Consider the following 24,202-nt stretch of genomic DNA (forward strand, 5'->3'; position numbering starts at 1 on the left):
TTTAATTAATGGAGGCATGCTTTTGGGAGGCAAGAGATTTCCACAGAAACAGATATTTATCAAAGTTGATCTTGATGTCTGTTTGAATCAAATCACAGAGGAACCTTTCTTTCTTCAGCTCAGTTGAACTGGGAGGGATTTCATGGGGACATTCATGTTAATGAATATGTGACAAAAATCGAAGTCATTACAATGCCATACAGATTTCATCAGTGATCATTTTCAAAATGAGAATGTATTGACCATTAACAAACATCTTATGACTAAATTTAGACTTATGTAGCATCCATCTATAATGTATCTAAAATCTTTCTTCAAAGTAACATATCACTGCCATTCTGAGTTCTTCTCATTCTCGAAACTGCAGTTTTATGTACCATAAAGTACAATTACAGTTGGACTTCTAAGGTTTTTTTATATATGTTTTTATATATTCTGCTTATATAAGAAATAATGTTTGTCCTTTTTTACTAATGAATTATTTTTACTATAAAGTTTACTTTTTTACAGAAATGTTAAGGCCCAGATATACTTCAAATGAAATCGAAAAACGAACGGCTATGAGGCCATTTAGAGCATGGTTTCTTGACCATTGGGTCGCGACCCAAAAGTGGATCGCAGATCATTGTCTGCTGGGTAGCGAGATCTTTTCTGTTATGAGTACAAATTACCAATTAGAAGAACAGAACTGTACATTTGCAATGTTTAGTGCAACAGTGACCTCTATTGTCGAATTGTGTTAATATCTCCAGATTAATGTAAACTAATTTGCATTTCTTTGACATTAATTATTAGCTGTCTAATCACAATAATCCATCAATGCTACAAATAATTATTTTTGGACAATGTCTCTTTAAGTTGAGAAACCCTGATTTATAGCCAAATCTGGCATTAAAATACACTTAAATGTCACATTAGTTAAGTTTTTACATGTAGCATAGTATTCATATGTAAATGTACTTCTAAATGCCTCCCACAACTTTGTGGCAGGTGTCTGAATGTTAGCAAACAGTATACCGTTGCTCGGCTGTTTAGAACTTCTTTTTACCCCTGAATGTAGAACAAAGAAGAAATTCTCCGGAAGTATATCAGGGCCTTTTAGGGGTGTTTTGTCATTCTGAGATCTAGTGAGCCAAGAGCGGCCAAGGAGACTGGTAGTAGTGTGTTTAGTACATTGTGTCTGTATGGTTATTGCCTTCAAAATTAATGAGCAATGTGATCAAACTTAATGTTTCAGATATTTGTTGTGGTACATGTAAAAATGCAGAAAAAAAGTATGCTGTCAGTCAATGCTGAAATTATCTCCATTTATTTTGAAATTAATTTAGAAAAGATTTGGGATTTTTTTTAATTATGCCCAACCACATTTAAAAATGACCATCCATTAAATAAGTTATGTGAATAAGTCCTCACATATTATTTTAACAATTAATTAAATTCATATTAGAAATAACTTATACCCTTTATAATAAAGACAATTCAAGTCAACAAAATGGTCAATAAATATATATGTTTGAACAGATGCTCGTCAGCAGTTTCTATGCAACAATTTCTCAGGTCAATGAAACGGATCACAATAACAGTCGGATCAGGTTGAGTATGAAAGGCAGCTTGGAAAAGATTAAACCTTTAAAATGTCAGGAGGATTTTTACACATTTCTGAGCTACTGGTAAAACATTATTGGACAAACCCCTTACCATACAAACCCACCCAGTACATATACACCGATCAGCCACATTAAAACCACCTGCCTAATATTGTGTAGCTCCCCCTCGTACTGCCAAAACAGTGCCAACCCATATCTCAGAATAGCATTATGAGTTGCTATTCTTCTCACCACAATTGTACAGAGCGGTTGTCTGAGTTACCGTAGACTTTGGCCATTCTCTGTTGACCTCTCTCAACAAGGCACAGAACTGCCACTCACTGGATGTTTTTTGTTTTTGGCACCATTCTAAGTAAATTCTAGAGACTGTTGTGTGTGAAAATCCCAGGAGATAAGCAGTTACGGAAATACTCAAACCAGCCCGTCTATAGTAACTATAGTAACCGCTCCGTACAATTGTGGTGAGAAGAATACCATCTCAGAATGCTATTTTGAGATGCGGGTTGGTGCTGTTTTGGTGGCACAAGGGGGACCTACACAATATTAGGCAGGTGATTTCAATGTTGTGGCTGATCGGTGTACACTGATCTTTATATGAAGAGACATTCATTCAATATTCCTCTGTATGGGTCCAGGTTCCCATTAACCTGAGAATTTTGCATACTGAGTTTCCAGTAGGGCTGCTTCTCCACAGGATTGTAAATGTTCATGTGTCAAATATCAGGGACTGCATCTTCCATCCACTTCAAGTAGTGCAGACTTCCATCTTCAATAGGAAAACTAATGATTTCTGGAATGTCATATGGATGCACAGCTCTAAGGGAACACAAATGAGTCCACATTGAAATATACTGTGCTCAGAGAACTAGTAGATGCTCAGCATATCACAGACCTTACATTTAAATTGTCAATGTCTTTAGTAAACCTCCTAGGCTCCATCTTTATTGACTTTTTAGTGGAAAAGAATGCTCTTTATTTGCACTAAAATATCAATGAAACAAACAATAATATGATCGATGATTGTTTGGCTTATAACTCTGTTCAGGTAAACTGGAAAATGTCTGTTTTTCCAAGTTATTTAGAATCTGCTTCATTTCTTCAAATCTTATAGGTGTGTAAATTGATTTTTCACTATAAGTGCTAGTGTCTATACACAGCTGGAAACTTAAAAGCTTCTAGCTGCTCCACAATTTGCACAAGCTGCAGGGGGCTCTGATTTCTCTTATGAATTGGTCAGACAGATTGAAGTCAGATTTTTTTTTTTTTTTTTTAATTTTCTACAATACTCAATTACTGAGTAAGTACAGTACAGTAAGTACAGTACTCAAGTACTGCTCAATTGCATACATTGTATGCTGTGGCTAGTCCTCATGATGGCTCATTTCCCACAACAAAATAGGAATTCCAAGACTTCCACAAGTGTACACCAAAGTATACAGTATATATATATATATATTGAGAGGTCTACACAAATTGAAATCCCCTGTTGTCATAAAAACTGTTAAACCAATTGAGAGGAACTGAACGAATTGCCAATTGGGGTCATTTGACCTGGACCTGATAATGCAGATTTGAACTAGGATTAATGATGGAATTCTTATAGCAGTGTGCAGTAGAATTATTTATTGGTGTTCTGAGAGGAAAAAGTAAACAAGGGCATAAGAACATGACAATGCTGTTCAACATCAGTAATACTGGAAAATTGTTAAATTGTGAAAGGTGCCATTCTAAACTAAGTTCAAGTCAAAACACTATACTGTAAGAGCTGTACAACATCTCTGTACTGACAATTCTGTATGACTAACCTAATACCTCACTGCTGTGCAGAACACAGCACTTGCACTGTACTGTATGTATTGTGTAAAATTAACTGAAAGATTAAAATGTGTAAGGGTTAAAAAAAAAATGTTTAGGTTACAAACTGGTAATTACAAGGGTATTATGCTATAAATGTGGTTTATGAGGACATTTCTAGTGTCCCCATAATTCAAATAACTTTTTTTTAAATGTAAAAATGCAGAACGTTTTTTGTGAGGGTTAGGTTTAGGGTTAGGGTATAGAATCTATAGTTCGTACAGTATAAAAATCATTATGTCTACGGAGAGTCCTCATAAGGATAGCCGCCCCAACATGTGCGTGTGTGTGTGTGTGTGTACCGTGTGTATTTCTCTTGGGTGAGTAGTGAAGATTTTTCCATTAACAGAGACAAGAAATGTACTTACTTTACATAAGCCATAAGTCTCTGTATTAGAGATGTTCTCGTCCTCACAAGCTATGACAGAAACCATACATTTACTGTAACTTCATTCTAACATATTTTAACCACAATAGAATTACACAATTTGTAAAATATGAAACACATTTCCATAAACTTTAGCACTTATTATCCATGCATTATATTATTACATTTTTAAACAAAAAACATTTTAAAAGTATTTGGAGCAATAAATATCAACACACCAGCAGTATTTCTGAGGCCTCTCGAATCTCTCCTTTCCAGTAGTACCTGAAATGAATACACAATTGATATTTCAGGTGCATAACATTTTAAAAATACATGTAAGCATTTATTCCTCAACTGTTAATTTTTCCAACATTTAACAATAAATTTAGGTTAAGGGAGAAAATCCTATAAAATATTCTACATTGTTTGAGCTGTAAGAGCCAACATGGCATTCTTCACGTGAGTTACAGATAACATCACATAAATTAATATCTAACATTCTTTTCTGCTGTACTGTGTACGCTGACCTAAGGCAATACTCCAGTTCAACAGGTTTAACCTATATTAACCGTCCATTTTCAAGATTATTTTGCAATGTTGTTGCTGAAGTTATGCTTGAGCTGTAATGTTTTGTGTAAGACATCGGAGTGGGAAAGAGGTTAAACTTGCTGGTCTTACATGGTGGCAGTGCGGGGAAATATATTCACACATGCCGCCAGTCTTTTCTCCATGATGCCCCTAACAGAAAGAGAGGGTGTTTAGCTTCTCTTCTCAGAGTGCTCTGTATTTGCATATGACTGCATCTTGAGTCAAAGGCACTCTGTTCTCTTTCTTATGGATACACACACACATAGACACACAAACACAACTCATCTGAATGCAAACACTCATAGAAATATACTCAAAACATTAAGTCTAAAACCATCAATTCACATGTCAAACATGTTCCCCTCTTTTCGCAATACAACACCAATACTAAAACCTGTTAAAAAACACTAGAAAATCTCAGTGAAGAATGTATGCTGTTTTGCAGAACCAGGCTAAAATGACAGAGGTAGGATGGTGGGTTTAATGCAGCAGCAGTAATGTGCAATCGGCATCAGGTGCAGTTCATCATGCACTATATCTTCACCCCTTTCATGAGCCAAACATAAAATGGCTGGGACAATATTTTTCAGTGGGAGGGAGGGACATTTCCCCATGACATACTTTGTGGCTGTGTCCTAAACCAAAGGGAGCTGGTTTGTGTCCCAGTCGGTCAAAGACATCACTGCTTATATACAGCGCATATGGAAAGTATTCACAGCGCTTCACTTTTTCCACATTTTGTTATGTTACAGCCTTATTCCAAAATGGATTACATTCATTATTTTCCTCAAAATTCTACAAACAATACCCCATAATGACAACATGAAAGAAGTTTGTTTGAAATCTTTGCAAATTTATAAAAAAAAAAAAAAAGAAAAACAAAAAAAAAAAATCACATGTACATAAGTATTCACAGCCTTTGCTCAATACTTTGTTGAAACACCTTTAGCACCAATTACAGCCTCAAGTCTTTTTAAGTATGATGCTACAAGCTTGGCACACCTATTTTTGGGCAGTTTCTCCCATTCTTCTTTGCAGGACCTCTCAAGCTCCATCAGGTTGGATGGGGAGCATCGGTGCACAGCCATTTTCAGATCTCTCCAGAGATGTTCAATCGGGTTCAAGTCTGGGCTCTGGCTGGGCCACTCAAGGACATTCACAGAGTTGGCCCGGAACCACTCCTTTGTTATCTTGGCTGTGTGCTTAGGGTCGTTGTCCTGTTGGAATATGAACCTTCACCCCAGTCTGAGGTCCAGAGCGCTCTGGAGCAGGTTTTCATCAAGGATGTCTCTGTACATTGCTGCATTGATCTTTCCCTTGATCCTGACTAGCCTCCCAGTTCCTGCCGCTGAAAAACATCCCCACAGCATGATGCTGCCACCACCATGCTTCACTGTAGGGATGGTATTGGCCAGGTGATGAGCGGTGCCTGGTTTCCTCCAGACATGACACTTGCCATTCAGGCCAAAGAGTTCAATCTTTGTTTCTCATGGTCTGAGAGTCCTTCAGGTGCCTTTTCACTTGCCATACAGGCCTGATTGGTGGAGTGCTGCAGAGATGGTTGTTCTTCTGGGAGGTTCTCCTCTCTCCATAGAGAAATGCTGGAGCTCTGTCAGAGTGACCATCGGGTTCTTGGTCACCTCCCTGACTAAGGCCCTTCTCCCCCGATCGCTCAGTTTGGCCAGGTGGCCAGCTCTAGGAAGAGTCCTGGTGGTTCCAAACTTCTTCCATTTATGGATGATGGAGGCCACTGTGCTCATTGGGACCTTCAATGCTGCAGAAATGTTTCTGTACCCTTCCCCAGATCTGTGCCTTGATACAATCCTGTCTCAGAGGTCTACAGACAATTCCTTGGACTTCATGGTTTGGTTTGTGCTCTGACATGCACTGTTAACTGTGGGACCTTATATAGACAGGTGTGTGCCTTTCCAAATCATGTCCAATCAACTGAATTTATCACAGGTGGGCTCCAATCAAGTTGAAGAATCATCTCAAGGATGATCAGTGGAAACAGGATGCACCTGAGCTCAATTTTGAGTGTCATGGCAAAGGCTGTGAATACTTATGTACATGTGATTTTTTTCGTTTTTTATTTTTAATACATTTGCAAAGATTTCAAACAAACTTCTTTCACGTTGTCATTATGGGGTATTGTTTGTAGAATTTTGAGGAAAATAATTAATTTAATCCATTTTGGAATAAGGCTGTAACATAAAATGTGGAAAAAGTGAAGCGCTGTGAATACTTTCCTGATGCACTGTAAAGATAACACCTAAGGACATTGAGTGCATATGCCTACACAATCTTACACCAATTATGCTTAATAAGCCGACAATGTGTGTTGTCATGTAAATGCCTTAAAAGGCTTTCCTTTATCAGGTTAAGTTCATAAACAGCTTCACAAAAAACGATCGGTACAGGTAGATTTTTGCCCATTACCTCGATTTCGCTCCGCATGCAGCTTCACTGGTGTTCTTATCGGCTTATATAATGTGTGCAAGTGTTGTGCACATGACTGTTTACATTTTGACCTCAAAAGCAGATTTCAAGTCTCATGTAAAAGAGGTTTTCTTACCTTGTCAAATTTATTTGAATAAGCTGATTTTTGGTTGTTATCAGCATATTGGTGTGCATGTATATGCACTCACTGCTTTCAGACCGACTTCCAAAGTACCATAACATCATGTCTAACAATCTAGAACAAATTCAACTTTAGAGATAACCAAGTTAATATTTATTAACTACAATATTTATATTTTCGTCAAAATAGTTGAAAATGATAATAATAATAATAAAAATTGACATTTATAAATGAATTTACTCTCTTTTAGTAGACAAGATGTTTATGTAAACATTGGATTCTGATGTGCCTTGATGACTCCCTACCTCTGGACACCCTGCTCAAAAGACCAGCTTGTAACAGCATGAATTTCCATGCTGGTCCAAGCTGGTTTATGCATCTTTCTGATGATGCTGCTTGAAAAAGGGAGGGTTGCTGGTAAAGTTACCATGCAGCAGCATACCAGCATCCCATGCTGGTGACATCCAAAACACAACATCTTTTCATCAGGGTACTGCCTTGAGAATGCAGCATTTATCATGTTTTGGACACAGCCTATATCTAAATGTATCTTGGCTTGGATCTGATTAGTATACACATTTAAAAGATTAATACTGTACCTTTCAATAAAAATAATAATGTGGCTTATTTTACATCTTGAGAGAACCTATTTTAGATTTTTACTTCTAAGTCAAGGTAGAAATGCATAATCACAGTTTATGAAAAGTGTCTTTTATGACTATAGTAGATTTGTCTTTGCTAACTCATTGTTTGGCCTGCAATGTTTTGGCAACATCTATTGCCTAATTCATATCTGGTCCATTAATTGTGCTGCCATATCATAGCCCAGTGTTTCCCAAACTTTTTTGCTTACAGCACAATCAGTAAGGCTCAAGTACCCCTTCATCAACACAAAACCAAAGATGTGTACCAATGGTGCACAAAATGTAATTTAACGTTATCATTAATATTATAATATCCCTGATAAAAAAATGAAAATGAAGTTGCCAGTTATGACGTTTATTCTTCAACAACAACAAAAAACAAGAGTGGGCCAAATGATCTGTGAAATGCACAATTAGAACAGATTAATGCTGTTAATTATACAGGAAACCTTCTAACTTGATACGATACATTGCGAAATATTAATTTTACAAATGCTAAAAGTGTATTGTCTCTTTAAGAAAACCAGCAGTTCAGTGTTTTGTTTTGGTTGAGTGCATATTAACAAAAGTGAAGTCGCATCGCTTTTTTATTATAATTAATATCGATTTTTTATTTTTTTGATCAACAGCTGACTATAGAACAGAAATGTTATTAAAAGAGACATTATCAATAACAAATGGATTGCATGGATCTCGTCTGTGGATACGAGTGAAATAGAATGAGTAAAAACAAACTTTTACTCTCAACACGCAGTGAAAGGGTCTTACTGCTCAACTTTGCATATTAAAAGATTGATCTCAGGATTTTAAGAATCAATATCAAGATTGTTTAAATGAAGATCAAGATTAATGGGAAAATCAATATTTTTATCCAGCCCTAATGCCTATTATTTTTATTCATACATTTCATTTATTGGTTTAACAAAGCAAAATCTAATTATTTTCGCATACCCTGTGGAACCTGCTTGCGTACCCCCGGCTGGGAATCACTGTCTTAGTCTACTGAGAGTTTTCCTGCATCTCCCTTTTCTGGATTTACCAGCCATTACTTCATACTACTTACCATACCTTGTGCTAATCATTCTTTCTTCCCCTTTATGTTCCCACTCATTTGAGAGCTCCAGCAGTTCACTCGATCAACAGACCTATGTTGATGACCACTGAGCTGCTGTGTTCCTCTAACCTTGGTAAGAGGTCATTTCCTACTCCAGGCCTCAAGTGGAAACTCCCAAATTATCAATTACCTTAAATCCGTTTCCTTTATTCCCCATTGTTATATTATTGAAGAAACTGGATCTCTTAACCTCAGAGCCAACATCCTACCATGTCTTGTGGTCTCTGTCCATTATGGATTATTATTGCTTCTGTTTCTTAATGCCTTTTCTATCATCTCACCTATGTGTCAGAAAGAAGTAGATGAGCCCTCAAACCCCAGGAACTGCAATGAGTTCCACTTTTATGAGCTTACAACTCTGGAGTGCACCCTAATGACTTAACAAATGTAAAGTGCTCTTTAAAAAGAGCATAATGGGCAAATAAATCCTAATGCAACTGAGAGAGGATATATTGTAGAAGCTCAGGCCTGGATACTGTATGATATGAAATTCACGTTGAGCAAGTTCAAGTTTTACTCTTCTATATATAAATTAAATAACAGAAGAAATGCACACATAACAATATGCAAAGGCAATTGTGGGGATCCTTGTGGCATAAAGGACAGTGTAGCAGACAGTTTGTGATAATTTGTGTCCATGAAATGGAAAATTTCAAAACTGAACATCAAGATGTGTACTGCAAACTCTGGTGTAATTTGCATCTGACAAAATATATGAATTACTTCTAATTGCTATGAATTTTCTGTTGGCACAAACCCGTGGCATTTAACCACTAAAACACCTGAATATTTTCAGTCTTCAGTTTAACTATGTGCATTTGTCCATACATTTTTTTGGCTGGATATGTCCATACAAATTAAACACATTTCACCCATGTATATTATGTCCCTACTGGAACAAAAAATATGTTAAAACCATTGTGAACTATGCTTCCACGCATTCTCTTTTCATCGAGTTTCTTTAACTTTTCAACTCTATCGCTGAAGATAAACAGGGGAGCGAGTCTTTTTGCCCTCTAGTTAGAATTGTTTGACATCTTTTCTCACATACCTTTTTGGAAACATCTAGGCGTTAAATGAGACAAAAGAGACTTACTTTAGTTTACCTTTTTTTGTCATACCACTGTTTTATGTTACATGTCCCTGCTCTTTTGCCACTGGTTTTCCTGTGTGAAGTTGCCAGTTGCTGTAGATGGGGGAGGAGACTTTAATCAGCTACACCTGAAGTCCTGCCTATTTAAGAGATGCTGGCTGAACTTCATAGCTGTGGCCCCAGGAAACCTGCTCTTGTGTTTGATTGCTGTTTTTTTATTTTTATTTATTCTTTTGTTTTTTTTTAAGGACGGTGAGTTTTGTATTCTATTTAGGCATGACAGATTACACATTAAGAGTAGGTAAAGAAGCTATCCTGGAAGAATCATTTTCTGTGCTTTTATTTATTTATTTATTTTTTTTTTTACAGGTGTAAGGAAGTTTTGCAAACTCTTCAGTAAATTGATAGTTTAAGTTAGTATGCTCACCTGTCCTTGTTTAACTTAAACAAGGAAAGATGAGCATACTTACTTAAACTATCAATTTACTAAAGAGTTTGTGTGCCACTAGCTACCCATACTATCCGGGGCTGTAACCATCAGACATTAAGGGGCACATGTCCCCCACAGTATTCAGATTAGTGGGCGATCAATATGGGTTTTCCAGTGGAAGATTATAACCCCCAACACCCAGTATTAGGATGTTAGGTTACACTTTATACACTTTGTTTAATGAGCAACCTTGAAATAATTTAATTGAAGAAACATGTGTCTTGAAACATGTAAACACTACATTTCTTCACCTGATGCCTGGCGGCAAAGAAGGTCACTCATTGGCTACTATAAAGTTGAGTCATATTTCTTATCCTTTATACTTGTTTCCTTGTGTGTGTTTGACTGTGTGTGTGTACCTGCCAACATCTCTGGCAGTCTGTTCAGTAGGACAGTTGATGAGCAGCACAGAGTGATATCCTGCCACATAGCTCCCCGTGACAGCAGAGTGGATCTGAACAACCAGTGTCCTCAGCATAGGGTACAGGGCAAGAGTTAGTACTACAGTCTACACATACACATGCACACACAGATGGGAGAAGTACCATTCACAAAGGGCAGAGAGCATTAAAACAGTTATACATGATGCAGCATATAAAATCATCAAGTGATTTCTCTAGAACACATGTGTACATTGTAACTTTTCTGGGTCATTTGCCCTGTGGAGATCAATTAAATGCAACAGGGCAGGTATGTTTGGGAAACAGGGGCTAGTTGTCACAAGGGGAAGTTGTCATAAGTACTATGTAATTATAATATCAGTAATATATCAGTAAATATAAAGTAATATAAACGGTACAGTAGGTAATATACTGAAACATAGTCCTTATTATGTATTAGATTATAATTACTGGCACACAGCGTTGGGGAGTAACGGAATACATGTAACGGGATTACATATTTAAAATACAAAATATAAGTAACTGTATTCCACTACAGTTACAATTTAAATCATTGGTATTTAGAATACAGTTACATTCAAAAAGTATTTTGATTACTGAAGAGATTACATAGCATTTTATTGTCATTTGATTCATTTAATATTTAGTCCTTTCAGATGGAAAACATTTATAGAAATAAATGATGCGATCAAAGTGCATTTGAACAGCGGTGAAACACTTTCTTATGATGTGTTACATTCATACGAGTAAGTAAGTTTGGAGCACAAGAAATAGAAATAAACCTTGTGTAAATTGTTAGCTTTACGCTAAGGTAAAATGCTATTTCTAGCCATTTTACATGCACGTTACCAGGCACGATCATATTTTTTTATCAAGAAAATTCACGTTGGATCATAATTTCTTTTTTTCTAGTAAGACCTTTGATATTAGGGCAAAAATCATATTCTTGATTATAATTTTTGTATTGTTTTCCTGTAAAAATATCTATAAATCCTTAAAACAAGATCAATTTGATTTATCTTGTTTTAGAAACAACACTGCATAAGATATTTAGGTTTTTCAGAGAATGTATTTTTAACATGTGTATTTTGTTTTACTGTACTGGCAGAGTTTTTATAGTAAAAACAAGTGAAAAAATCTACCAGTGCTGAAGAAGTAATCCAAAGTATTTAGAATACGTTACTGATCTTGAGTAATCTAACGGAATACATTACAAATTACATTTTACAGCATGTATTCTGTAATCTGTAGTGGAATACATTTCAAAAGTAACCCTCCCAACCCTGCTGGTACATAATTCGGACTATATATCAGTAATTATAATCAGTAATTATATTATGAGTCAAAGTCTTACACAAATGTATTTTTTCTAGCAGAAGAAACACTCAGTTGAAAACAGTCCTAAATTAGAATAATTTTTGTGAATTCTATCCTCCAAACTAAAATTCAAACATCTTTATATTTTTGCTATAGCTGTTGGGTATAAAGAACACAATAAAACCCCACTGGTATTCATTCAGACGAGGGTCAACAATATAGTGAAGGTACATTTTAACCAACTTGCTTGTTTTGATTATTGAGGGGGTTACGCAAATCTCAACCTCACCATGGAAGTACCGTGTTTACCAAAGAAACAGGTGTGGAAATATCACATGTTTACCAAAGGAACAGGTGTGGAAATATCATGTGTTCACCAAAGGAACAGGTTTATTCGTATATATAAGAAACCAGTGAGTTATCTAAATAAACAAACAATTCTCAACCACTTAAATGAGGAAAGCTGTTCCAAAGAAACTATTAGTGTTGAATGCCTGCCTGTATCTGTCAGTGCTAGCTAGACAGGGATAAACATGCATTATTGTGTTCGATGTGAAAAGAACAGTGGGGGATTATCTCGCGATGACCTGATAACAGATCACATTTTGCAGGAATTCTGTTTGCCACGAGAAGTATAATTGCTCAGCAGCTCAGTTGGCATTACATTAAAACAACTTTTTTTATTATTATTATTTATTTATTTATTTATTTATTTTAATTACTGACATTTCACAAACAACACTTTCTTCAAAACTTTCTCATTATTGGTAAAAGATGGAAATATCGACGCTAAAACACTCAACAGCAAAGCACAATATTCACGTCAGGATCGTCAGAATTTCACACGAGCTCCTATTTAGCGTTTTTGTCAAACTTTTTTTTCTTCCGCATGACTATTTTGGTGTTCAGCGGTTTGACAAGCCTGTGCAGTTTTGAAAGGCAAACTCTATAGAGCAACAGCAACCGATGTTGATGTATGTGAACTTGTTGTCAACTAAGTGAACGTGGCCGCTGCTCAAGTCACGGCCAACAAATGTAATGTCTAGAGACGGAATAAAACTGCACTCACCCCGCACATGACCACAAATCCCGATCGAGGGAAAGCCGAAGTCATTGTGTCATTGGGATACCGCTGGTAGGCTACAACAAATCTGTTTTGTTCCCTTGCATACATGTAATTCCACAACATTAAAGTTATATCGCCGATGAACTGTTGAAGGGGACATGCAGACTCAACTGCAGGTGCCCGGGCAGCTTCAACTCCCTACCGTACCAAAAGTCCGCTTGACAGTTTGTATTGTCACGGCACTTCCCCAGAGCGACTGCGTGTTGCGGTTGATCCTTGTTTGTGTGACGCTCATATCCGGATACTGGGGCTTCCAATCAAAAGCGGTCCACGGGTCTCATCATAAGAGGATTTAAAACCTAATAAACCTAAGTGCTTCTGTTGCTGACTGTTTGTAGTTTGTGGGTGTGCAGCTGTACGCTTTCGAAAACGTGAAATGAATATGCATTTTTAGTACCTTTTTCTTTGACTGACTTTTGTACAAAGAGTTACCTGGATTGATGTCACTAATGTGCTTGTATTTCATTAGTACCCTAGAAATTCGAATCTTAATAATTTTCTTTCATTTACACCACAATTTTCCATTGTTTTAAAATCTGAAAATGTTCATTTCCATTGATCGACTTTTGGCTCTGAATAAGTGCATTTACATGTATATATATATATATATATATATATATATATATATATATATATATATATATATATATATATATATGGTCGGACTACAGCCAGGGGTGTTTCTCAGTGCTAAGAAATGCAAAGAAGAGACTTAAGACCATTGATGCCAAGCTACCATGGAAGAACAAACACAGAAGGACAGGAGGAAGTAGAATGCATATATTGCAAGCTTTAAGGCCTTGTTCAGTGCCATTAAAAATTTGATTTTTTGTATATCCAGATTGTATCCAGATGAGTTTTTGATAGTCTGGACAGCAACAAACCACATGAAATCAGATTTTTCTGAATCTGATTCAAACCACATTGGGAGGTGGTTTCAAATGCGACTGAAATCAGATTTTTTCAGATGCGTCTTAGTCCGGACACTCTGGCTGCTCAAATCAGATTTCAAATGGTCTTTTGCGTCACTCTTAACGCGACACACAACAATGACGTCAAAAATTGGTGACTGCAGCACGGAACATCACAATATTTACCAGTCTCCTCCGTCGCTGAGTTTTTTTTGTGCGACGGAGGAGTTCTGCACCGCGACTGGACAGGGCGCTTATTTGGAGAGCGAGATGATGCACCTCCATTTTTCCCGCATCTGTTTTGAAAGCATCGTCATGTGGGTACGCCTACGTCATTACCAAAGCAACAATTACCATTTTGCAATACTAGTGACACATTGAAAGAATAAAGTCTGTTAACACTCGTTTCCTCCATTTGTATTTTACATTAATAAAATTATTCCCATAAAAACAACAAATGTTGACAGAGTCTGACAACTCTTATAAGCCGTCAGACTTACGTGAGCCTACAGCAGAAAACTCTTGAGGGAAAACACGATAAATGTCCTGTGTCTGCAACCGTAGTGCCGCTATGACTTCTGGGATTCAAATGGGTTATTGCGCACAAGTCACCATCTGATGCATCCTCTATATTCGGCCTGATCAAGAACACATCCGGGTAATTTTACGCTTTCTTGGTACATGCACTCTTGACTAATGGAATTTAACTAAAGCAGTGGATTGAGATGCACAGGGCCGGATTAACAAATTCTGGGCCCTGGGCATGAAGGCATCATGGGCCCCTCCCACCCCTCCTCCTATCAACTCAACCTCAGCTAGTTATATATTTAAAACTATGTTGGTTACAAAATGTAATTGATTGTTCAGCAGGCTACAGCAGCCAATGAAAAACGAACAGTACACCATCTATGAATGTAATAAAATCATACAAACCAGCAGCGAGCATAATAGCATGTAATAATAAATAAACATGCCGCTTACCTTAGAAGATCAGCCTCTTTCTTGATTTCATCCTTGAGAACTCAGTCACCATGTTATCAAAGTCCAGCTCTCTGACAAGTTCAGATTCAATAGCATCCATGAAAGCGCACTAAGGCGTTTCTGACACACACTTGTTCTGAGTTTTTTTATTCTTGCCATTTGCGAAAATGATTGTTCACCCTCACAATTAGTTACAGGTAGAGTCAAGAAAAGTCTGAAGGCAACAAACATGTTTGGAAAGGTTGATTGTAGGCCATTTCTCAACACAATCTGGAGCAGTTTTGAATGTGATTTATCCTGCTCACCTCATTTTAAATTGAATGAGCTCGTCTGCAAAGCTCTGATCCAAATCAGTTGGGTAAGCAGAGGAAAGTGTATTGGCCTGCTTACGAATATCACTGGTGTCAGACTCCTTGCCATCAAACAGAACTCCAAAGCAATCATTCAGAGGCCTATATGCAGCCAGTCATTGATTGAGACAGCTGAGTAAATAAAAGTAAGCTGGTCCACATGAGATAGGTCCGGTGTTGAATCCACGATCACTGAAAAATATTTGGCATGCTGTAGCTCAGCTGCAATGACCCGCTTAGTTTTCTCCCCCATTAGCACAATTTATTCCACACATATTGTTGAAGACAAATAGGATGTACTACCTCTACCCTTCTGACCATATTTCTGAAAGTGATCAACCAAAAAGGGATCAAACTGAGAAATCAGCTCTAAAATTCCCAAGTAGTTTCCATTGTGCGCTGACCCTAGAAGCTCATTGTCGCCACGGAATAGAAGGCCTCTCTCACTTAAAAACTTGATCACGGCAACAACGTGCCTCAGCACCTCTATCCAATACTTGCTCTCTCCCTCCAGTTGCCACACAAGGGATGCATCAACAGTGCCAATTGCATTACATCGCTGTGATAACGCATATTTATGTGTGTAAATATTGGACAGTTGACTTGCTCATTTTAATTTATTTCAGTGGCATAATGCACGTTACATGACATGTCGTCGGGGGCCCCCTGGTTGCCGGAGGCCCTCTGGGCAACTGCCCCAGTTGCCCGTTCGGTAATCCAGCCATGGAGACGCACCCTTAGATTGGCACAGAACTGTTCACTTAGACTGGAAAAGCCCTCTAACTGACATATAAAGCGATCAATCACAGTCGGTTTTGCCATAACTTGCAATTTAGGGCCAGGGTTATCAGTGATATACAATACCTTAAAGGAATAGTTTACCCAAAAATGAAAATTCTTTCATTATTCACTTACCCTGATTACATTCCAGATGGATAGGTGTGGGTGATGGATTCATTCTTCAGCAGAACACAAATGAAGATTTTTAGAAGAAGATAGAGCTCTGTCAGGTCCTATAAATAGAAGTAAACTAGTGCCAGCACTTTGACGGTCCAAAAATCATATTTAGGCAGCATAAAAGTTATCCACACGACTCCAGTCGATCAATGAATGTCTTCTGAAGCAAATCTATATGTTTGTGTAAAAAATAAATAGATAATTAAAATGTTATATTATCCTGTCAGCAGTTTAGGCGAAGCGTTACGTAAGTGCGTCGGTGAGTTCACGCGAGAATTCGGAAGCAGTGCTTATTTACAACGAAAGAACAAACGTCATGCACGAGTTTGGCCATTTCAAACTGTATCAGAGCCCTGGATGGAAGCGCCGATTTAAAGTTAAAAACCTTTTAATTATCGACTTGTTCGTTACATAAACCTATCGATTCGCTTCAGAAAACATTAATTGATCGACCAGAGTCGCATGGATTACATTTATGCTGCCTAAATGTGACTTTTGGACTGTCAAAGTCCTGGCACCCATGTACTTCCATTATAAGGACCTGACGGAGCTCTATCTTCTAAAATCTTCATTTGTGTTCTGCTGAAGAAAGACAGTCATACACATCTGGGATGGCATCAGTGTAAGTGAATAATGAGAGAATTTTCATTTTTGGGTGAATAATTCCTTTTAATAAAAGAATGACATGGGGAAAGAAACCATTTATATGATGGCACAGCAATCTCCACCAGCAATTGCACAGAAAACACTGGGAAAGAGCAGAAAATGCATAAAGATCCCAGCACAGAAAACTCGAAACTCTGAATATCTATAAAAAGATTTGATGTCACTAACCTGGCAAACTTGGGCAAATCTGGTGATTATTTTGTCCTCAAAGGCTATGTTCAGACTGTCAGTCCAAATCTGATTTTTGTGCATAACCCATTTGAATCCGATAATATTTAGCAAGTCTGAATGGCAAAAAATCACATGAAGTAAGATTTTTACAAATATGATTCAAGCTACATTCATATGTGGTTTGAAATCCTATTCAAATAAAAAAAAAATTATAAATCCATTTCAGTCTGACTGCTCTGATCAGATTTCAAGTGGCTTATACCACTCTTCAGGCTATGTAAAGACACATACATCACACATTGTTGCAGAAAACATGCTGGCGGTGGTGGCGGAAATAAGCTGTGTGGTGGTGGAGTGTAGGTCTATCTGAGAATATGAATTGTGATACACAGTGCAGACAGTCAGTTATGAAGATCTGATTCCATGAAGATACAGTAACATAACACAGCCCATGTACTTCTAATGGTCAGAGAGTTGCTTTGTACTGTACCTCCCTTAGCAAACTCTAGAGGTCACAGTGTCTTCTATTTTCAAAATAGCTAGTTTCTCCAGAGATTTTTTTTTGTAAACTAAAGATTAAAAACGTTCAGAAAAGCGTTGGAAAAAGTGTAACACTTCGATCACATACACCTTCAAGACTATCATATAAAGACCCTGATGTCATTGAAATTAGATTTAAAACAGTCAATTAACTTTTGGCGGAAATAGAGAAATGCTGTGGTGACCCCTACTTGTTGCTATATTCTCCTTAAATATATTATAAAACTTAATTAATAGTTCACTCAAAAATGAATATGTAATAGAAAATATTTTGAAGATTAGCAGCATGGCTATCAATTTATTATGTGAACTAAAGATTCCGATATACTCATGGCAAAGTCCTTCTCTCTGAGCCAGAAAGAAGGTCGAAACAGTCAAGCTATGGTATACTGTTTGCGAACATTTAGACACCGGCCACACCACTGGGGCCTACATTTAGAGGAGCATTTAAATACGAGACGCATGCTGTCCGGTCAACAGACCGTTAACACATTAAATAATGTGACATTAAAATGTGTTATCAACATGCATCATTCTATGGAATTCACATGAGATTAGTAAAAGAAAAGATGTTTTAACCACTCAATGATGATGTAAATTAATATGCAGTAATGTGTAATCTGTTATGTTTAGGCTACATTCTGCATTCATGGTGCTAATGCTAATGATAACATGCTATACGTGGCCGTTGTTGTTGTATTTTATGATGACACTGATACTACTACAAAGATGTATAAAAGGATGCCAGACAGGTGTCAATATAAGGGCAATGTACAGACACAAACTAGAGAATACAGACCTACCAACTAGTAGATTTGATTCTTTTTGTAGACAAAAAAATAAATAAAAATCAAATGACATGTTCTTGGAAAATGTCTCTAAGCAAACGTTCATACAGATGTAGGTAAAAGTTTGAAACAGCATGGAAACTCTTCACTCCGTTGTAATCATACTGACTGATTTTAACTGAATGAAGAAATAACTGGAAAAAGATGCTGGCATCCAAGTAGTTGGCGTACCAGGTGAGGACCAACCATACTCACTGTAATGCCATCTTTAATTTTTGTCTGGAATGACAAAGATTGATTTACAGTCCTTTCAATTGGTTGTACTGTTGTTTAAATTAATTGTATTGTTTCCCTAATAAAACACAGAAAAAAATTTTTTCCAAGAAATTTCAGTAGACAAAAAAAAAAAAAACCTCAAGAAAACACGAGTTGTGGGAAATCAGATATTTATTCAGCTGCATACAGAGCCAGTGAAAAGTATGAAAGTCTATCCCTCACAGCCTTGTTTTCATTCACATCGAAAATCAATTATAGTGCTAATGTGAATAAGGTCTATGGCAGTAACAGCTGATATTAAGTTTGGCAAGCTATTTTGATCCACCGCAACAAACTCAAAACACCAAATTTTTGGCCAGATTTTGTTTGAAATTATGTCACACTCATTCCTTATTTTTTTCTTTTTTTTTTTTTTTTGCAACAAAAATATTGGTGTCTTAAAGATGCATTCAGTAGTTTGGAGCCAATTTAAAATGTTTTACACATTAACAAATTAATTTTGTTTTTGTGAAGTTTGATCAGAATGGTATACGCTCACGTGAGATGAAGACTGTATTCATAATAGTTTTTGATAAAAAGTGTTTTAATCTACATGGTGCGGGTCACCACTTTCGATGTGTTTCGCCATGTTGAAATCACATTACCCATGGTGTTTCACTAAACGTCGAAGAAGAGATTCCTTACGTTAATTGGCTGCCGCCTGTGTAGATACGCTTGGCTATGCTTGGAGCATTGTTGTTTGGTGACACAAAGAGCAAAAAGAATCAGAATCAGCTTTATTGTCAAGTATGCTTACACACATGGAATTTGTCATGGTGACAAAACACAATGGAACATACTTTTTTATCGTGCTTTAGCAGTGGAGACAACTGGAGATCCAGTAACTGTACTGCTGAAGATGCAAAAAAAGGTCTGAAGCAACTTGCTTCAAGCAAGAAGACAGAAAGACCGGCAAAGGCAAAAACCGGTAACGGTAAGGCATCTACATCTTTATTAGTTTAGTGCAAAGTAGCTTGGCACAATGATTGTTGTGGATTTTGTGTAAACCATGACGTTGGTTGCTTGGAAATAAAACGAGTTCTTCAAAAACAGTATTCATGGACATGCTAAATTTGATCATCAAAAACAATTCTAATCTTTCCTTTACCATAACATTCTGTATCGCTAGATAATTGAGGTTTATTTTAGGCTAAGCAGTTCTCTAATAAAGGTAATAACTGTCTTTAGAAATAACGTGAAACGTAGACAGTCTCCAAAGAATATTGATATGAAGGACAATAATAATCTATCCTTAACAGTAGAAGTCTGTTCGCTTGAATTCTGACATTTGTTTTTAGGCAAAGCAATTACATTATAGGAGTAATAAAGAACTTTAGAAATTATCCTAAACTCCAACATTTTCCGGATGCAAATGATATTCAAAAGCTGGCAGGGGCAGCAGAGACAACCATGCTAATCCACGTCGAAAGATGGCAGTATAACGTGTAACACCACTGTAACATTGGTACTTAAAGTACAGGAAGAAGAGCAATGCTAATGCTAGCTAGAGAACTACTGAATGCCCTTTTAAGGCATCTCCTCCATTTACTCTCATTCCTTTTGTGAAATGTGTTTTCGCCACAAGGCAGAGGGTCTCTGATTTATTGGACTCTCATTGTGTATGATTTCATGTTCTTATCCTGGTTGTCATGTTTTCTTTCCCCAATTAGTCTATGTATATATGCCCCAGCGTTTCCACAATGTGGTTTTGAATTTGGTTTTGAATGTGAATATGTACAGTGTTAAATGGATAATGTATCTTGATGTCACTGTCTTTGAGTTTCTGGATCTATTTTTGCTGCACTCATACAGATAAAGTCATTTTGTTTTTTCAACACTACCTAAAATGTCAGCTTTTCTTTTATTTATTTATTTTTCCTTTTTTTTTTTTTTTTTTTTTTTTGCCAGCTCTCTCCACTGTCTTAGACTGTCAGAATTTTTTTTGGTTCTTTAGGCATCTAGGCCAACCGGTTGTCGAGTTTAAAAGAATGATTTGGGTTCTTTAAAAGGATAGTTCATCCAAAAATGAAAATTCTCACATCATTTACTCACCCTCATGCCATTCCAGATGTTTATGACTTTCGTTCTTCTTCAGAACACAAACAAAGATTTTTAGAAGAATATTCTAGCTCTGTAGATCCATACAATGCAAGTGAATGGTGGCCAAACCTTTCAAGCTCCAAAAATCACATAAAGGCAGCATAAACGTAATCCATATGACTCCAGTAGTTAAATCCATGTCCTCAGAAGCAATATGATAGGTGTGTGTGAGATACAGATTTAAGTCCTTTTTTACTATAAATCTCCACACAGAATGTGAAAGTGAAAGTGGAGATTTATTGTAAAAAAGGACTTTACATATTGATCTAGTTCTCACCCAAAGTGACTGCATCGCTTCAGAAGACACAGACAGGTATTAAACCACTTTAGTTACATGAATAACTTTTATGTGGCCTTTATGTGCTTTTTGGAGCTTGAAAGGTCTGGTCACCATTCTCTTGAATTGTATGGACCTACAGAGCTGAAATATTCTTCTAAAAATCTTCATTTGTGTTCAGCAGAACAAAGAAAGTCATACACATCTGGGATGACGGTTCTACACCTGCACTGTGGAGAGCATCCTGACTGGCTGTATCTCTGCCTAGTACGGCAATAGCACCGCCCACAACCGCAAAGCACTGCAAAGGGTGGTGCGAACTGCCAGACACATCATCGGAGGTGAGCTTCCCTCCCTCCAGGAAATATATACAAGGCAGTGTGTGAAAAAAGCTCGGAGGATCACCAGAGACTCCAGCCACCCGAGCCATGGGCTGTTCTCCCTGCTACCATCAGGTAGGCGGTATCGCAGCATCAGGACCCGCACTAGCCGACTCCATGATAGCTTCTTCCCCCAAGCAATCAGACTTTTGAACTCTTGATCTCCCACGATCAAAATACATCAGCAATGCACTTTATTACCCTTACTCTTATATCTCACACCGGACTGTCATAAATTATATTATTATTATTATATTATGTTCTCTCTTAACAACTGACTATCAACCGACAGCCTGAATGTCAATACAGTACAATACTGTACATTCTATATACAGGTGCATCTCAATAAATTAGAATGTTGTGGAAAAGTTCATTTATTTCAGTAATTCAACTCAAATTGTGAAACTCGTGTATTAAATAAATTCAATGCACACAGACTGAAGTAGTTTAAGTCTTTGGTTCTTTTAATTGTGATGATTTTGCTCACATTTAACAAAAACCCACCAATTCACTATCTCAAAAAATTAGAATACATCATAAGACCAATAAAAAAAACATTTTTAGTGAATTGTTGGCCTTCTGGAAAGTGTTCATTTACTGTATATGTACTCAATACTTGGTAGGGGCTCCTTTTGCTTTAATTACTGCCTCAATTCGGCGTGGCATGGAGGTGATCAGTTTGTGGCACTGCTGAGGTGGTATGGAAGCCCAGGTTTCTTTGACAGTGGCCTTCAGCTCATCTGCATTTTTTGGTCTCTTGTTTCTCATTTTCCTCTTGACAATACCCCATAGATTCTCTATGGGGTTCAGGTCTGGTGAGTTTGCTGGCCAGTCAAGCACACCAACACCATGGTCATTTAACCAACTTTTGGTGCTTTTGGCAGTGTGGGCAGGTGCCAAATCCTGCTGGAAAATGAAATCAGCATCTTTAAAAAGCTGGTCAGCAGAAGGAAGCATGAAGTGCTTCAAAATTTCTTGGTAAACGGGTGCAGTGACTTTGGTTTTCAAAAAACACAATGGACCAACACTAGCAGATGACATTGCACCCCAAATCATCACAGACTGTGGAAACTTAACCCTGGACTTCAAGCAACTTGGGCTATGAGCTTCTCCACCCTTCCTCCAGACTCTAGGACCTTGGTTTCCAAATGAAATACAAAACTTGCTCTCATCTGAAAAGAGGACTTTGGACCACTGGGCAACAGTCCAGTTCTTCTTCTCCTTAGCCCAGGTAAGATGCCTCTGACGTTGTCTGTGGTTCAGGAGTGGCTTAACAAGAGGAATACGACAACTGTAGCCAAATTCCTTGACACGTCTGTGTGTGGTGGCTCTTGATGCCTTGACCCCAGCCTCAGTCCATTCCTTGTGAAGTTCACCCAAATTCTTGAATTGATTTTGCTTGACAATCCTCATAAGGCTGCGGTTCTCTCGGTTGGTAGTGCATCTTTTTCTTCCACACTTTTTCCTTCCACTCAACTTTCTGTTAACATGCTTGGATACAGCACTCTGTGAACAGCCAGCTTCTTTGGCAATGAATGTTTGTGGCTTATCCTCCTTGTGAAGGGTGTCAATGATTGTCTTCTGGACAACTGTCAGATCAGCAGTCTTCCCCATGATTGTGTAGCCTAGTGAACCAAACTGAGAGACCATTTTGAAGGCTCAGGAAACTTTTGCAGGTGTTTTGAGTTGATTAGCTGATTGGCATGTCACCATATTCTAATTTTATGAGATAGTGAATTGGTGGGTTTTTGTTAAATGTGAGCCAAAATCATCACAATTAAAAGAACCAAAGACTTAAACTACTTCAGTCTGTGTGCATTGAATTTATTTAATACACGAGTTTCACAATTTGAGTTGAATTACTGAAATAAATGAACTTTTCCACGACATTCTAATTTATTGAGATGCACCTGTATATATACTTTTTTATATATATATATATATATATATATTTTTTTATTGAATAATGTGTATCTATATAGTGCGTATTGTATACTGTACAGTGTATGTTATTATTTGTATACTGTTGAGTGTAATTATGTGTATAACAGATGTTTAAATTGCGTTGTGTTAATTTGATGTTATTGTAAATTGGTATATGTCTCATTACTGTCACGACTGCTATGTTGATCGGAACTGCACCCAAGAATTTCACACACCATTGCACTTGTGTATATGGCTGTGTGACAATAAAGTGATTTGATTTTGATTTGATTTGGATGGCATGAGGGTGAGTAAATGATGAGAGAATTTTCATTTTTGGGTGAACTATCCCTTTTGATACTGGAGAGAAAGAGAATTGAAAATGGTGATGTAAAAATAAGCTATGATAATTATAATTTTCTTTATTTATCACACATTATACATTTGCACATATACAGTGAAATTCTTCTTTTTCACATATCCCAGCTAGGCTGGGGTCAGAGTGCAGGGTCAGCCATGATACGGCACCCCTGGAGCAGATAGGGTCAAGGGCCTTGCTCAAGGGCCCAACAGTGGCATCTTGGCAGTGCTGGGGCTTGAACCCCGACCTTCTGATCAGTAACCCAGAGCCTTAACCGCTGAGCCACCACCACTGATT

General features: G+C 37.3%; 1 protein-coding gene across 2 annotated transcripts; it reads right to left on the reverse strand.

Annotated features, from left to right (window-relative positions):
* Window positions 1-2,129: 2,129 nt before the first annotated feature.
* LOC127420977 (protein CutA homolog) lies at window positions 2,130-13,388 on the reverse strand. 2 transcript variants are annotated; one of them, XM_051663658.1, is made up of 6 exons: window positions 13,129-13,388; window positions 10,701-10,795; window positions 4,510-4,569; window positions 4,068-4,113; window positions 3,830-3,879; window positions 2,130-2,423 (listed from the first exon to the last, which is right to left on the reverse strand). In XM_051663658.1, exons 1-6 carry the CDS (start codon window positions 13,246-13,248, stop codon window positions 2,321-2,323), a joined length of 474 nt encoding a protein of 157 aa, XP_051519618.1. In that variant the 5' UTR covers window positions 13,249-13,388; the 3' UTR covers window positions 2,130-2,320. The 2 variants fall into 2 exon arrangements, with proteins under 2 accessions (XP_051519618.1, XP_051519611.1); XM_051663651.1 differs by having other exon boundaries at window positions 10,701-10,849.
* Between the last annotated feature and the right edge of the window lie 10,814 nt (window positions 13,389-24,202).

This window comes from Myxocyprinus asiaticus, chromosome 3, assembly GCF_019703515.2.
Source record: "Myxocyprinus asiaticus isolate MX2 ecotype Aquarium Trade chromosome 3, UBuf_Myxa_2, whole genome shotgun sequence".
Taxonomy (NCBI): Eukaryota; Metazoa; Chordata; class Actinopteri; order Cypriniformes; family Catostomidae; genus Myxocyprinus; species Myxocyprinus asiaticus.

What these genes read in the sequence shown, in the direction of transcription:
- LOC127420977 (XM_051663651.1), bottom strand. Translation starts at nt 13,248, where the DNA reads ATGTTGTGGAATTACATGTATGCAAGGGAACAAAACAGATTTGTTGTA. An exon ending in AGGCCTCAGAAATACTGCTG is followed by an intron (nt 3,880 to 4,067) that starts GTGTGTTGATAT and finishes TTTCTGTCATAG; the next exon opens with CTTGTGAGGACGAGAACATC. An exon ending in AGACTTATGGCTTATGTAAA is followed by an intron (nt 2,424 to 3,829) that starts GTAAGTACATTT and finishes GTGTTCCCTTAG; the next exon opens with AGCTGTGCATCCATATGACA.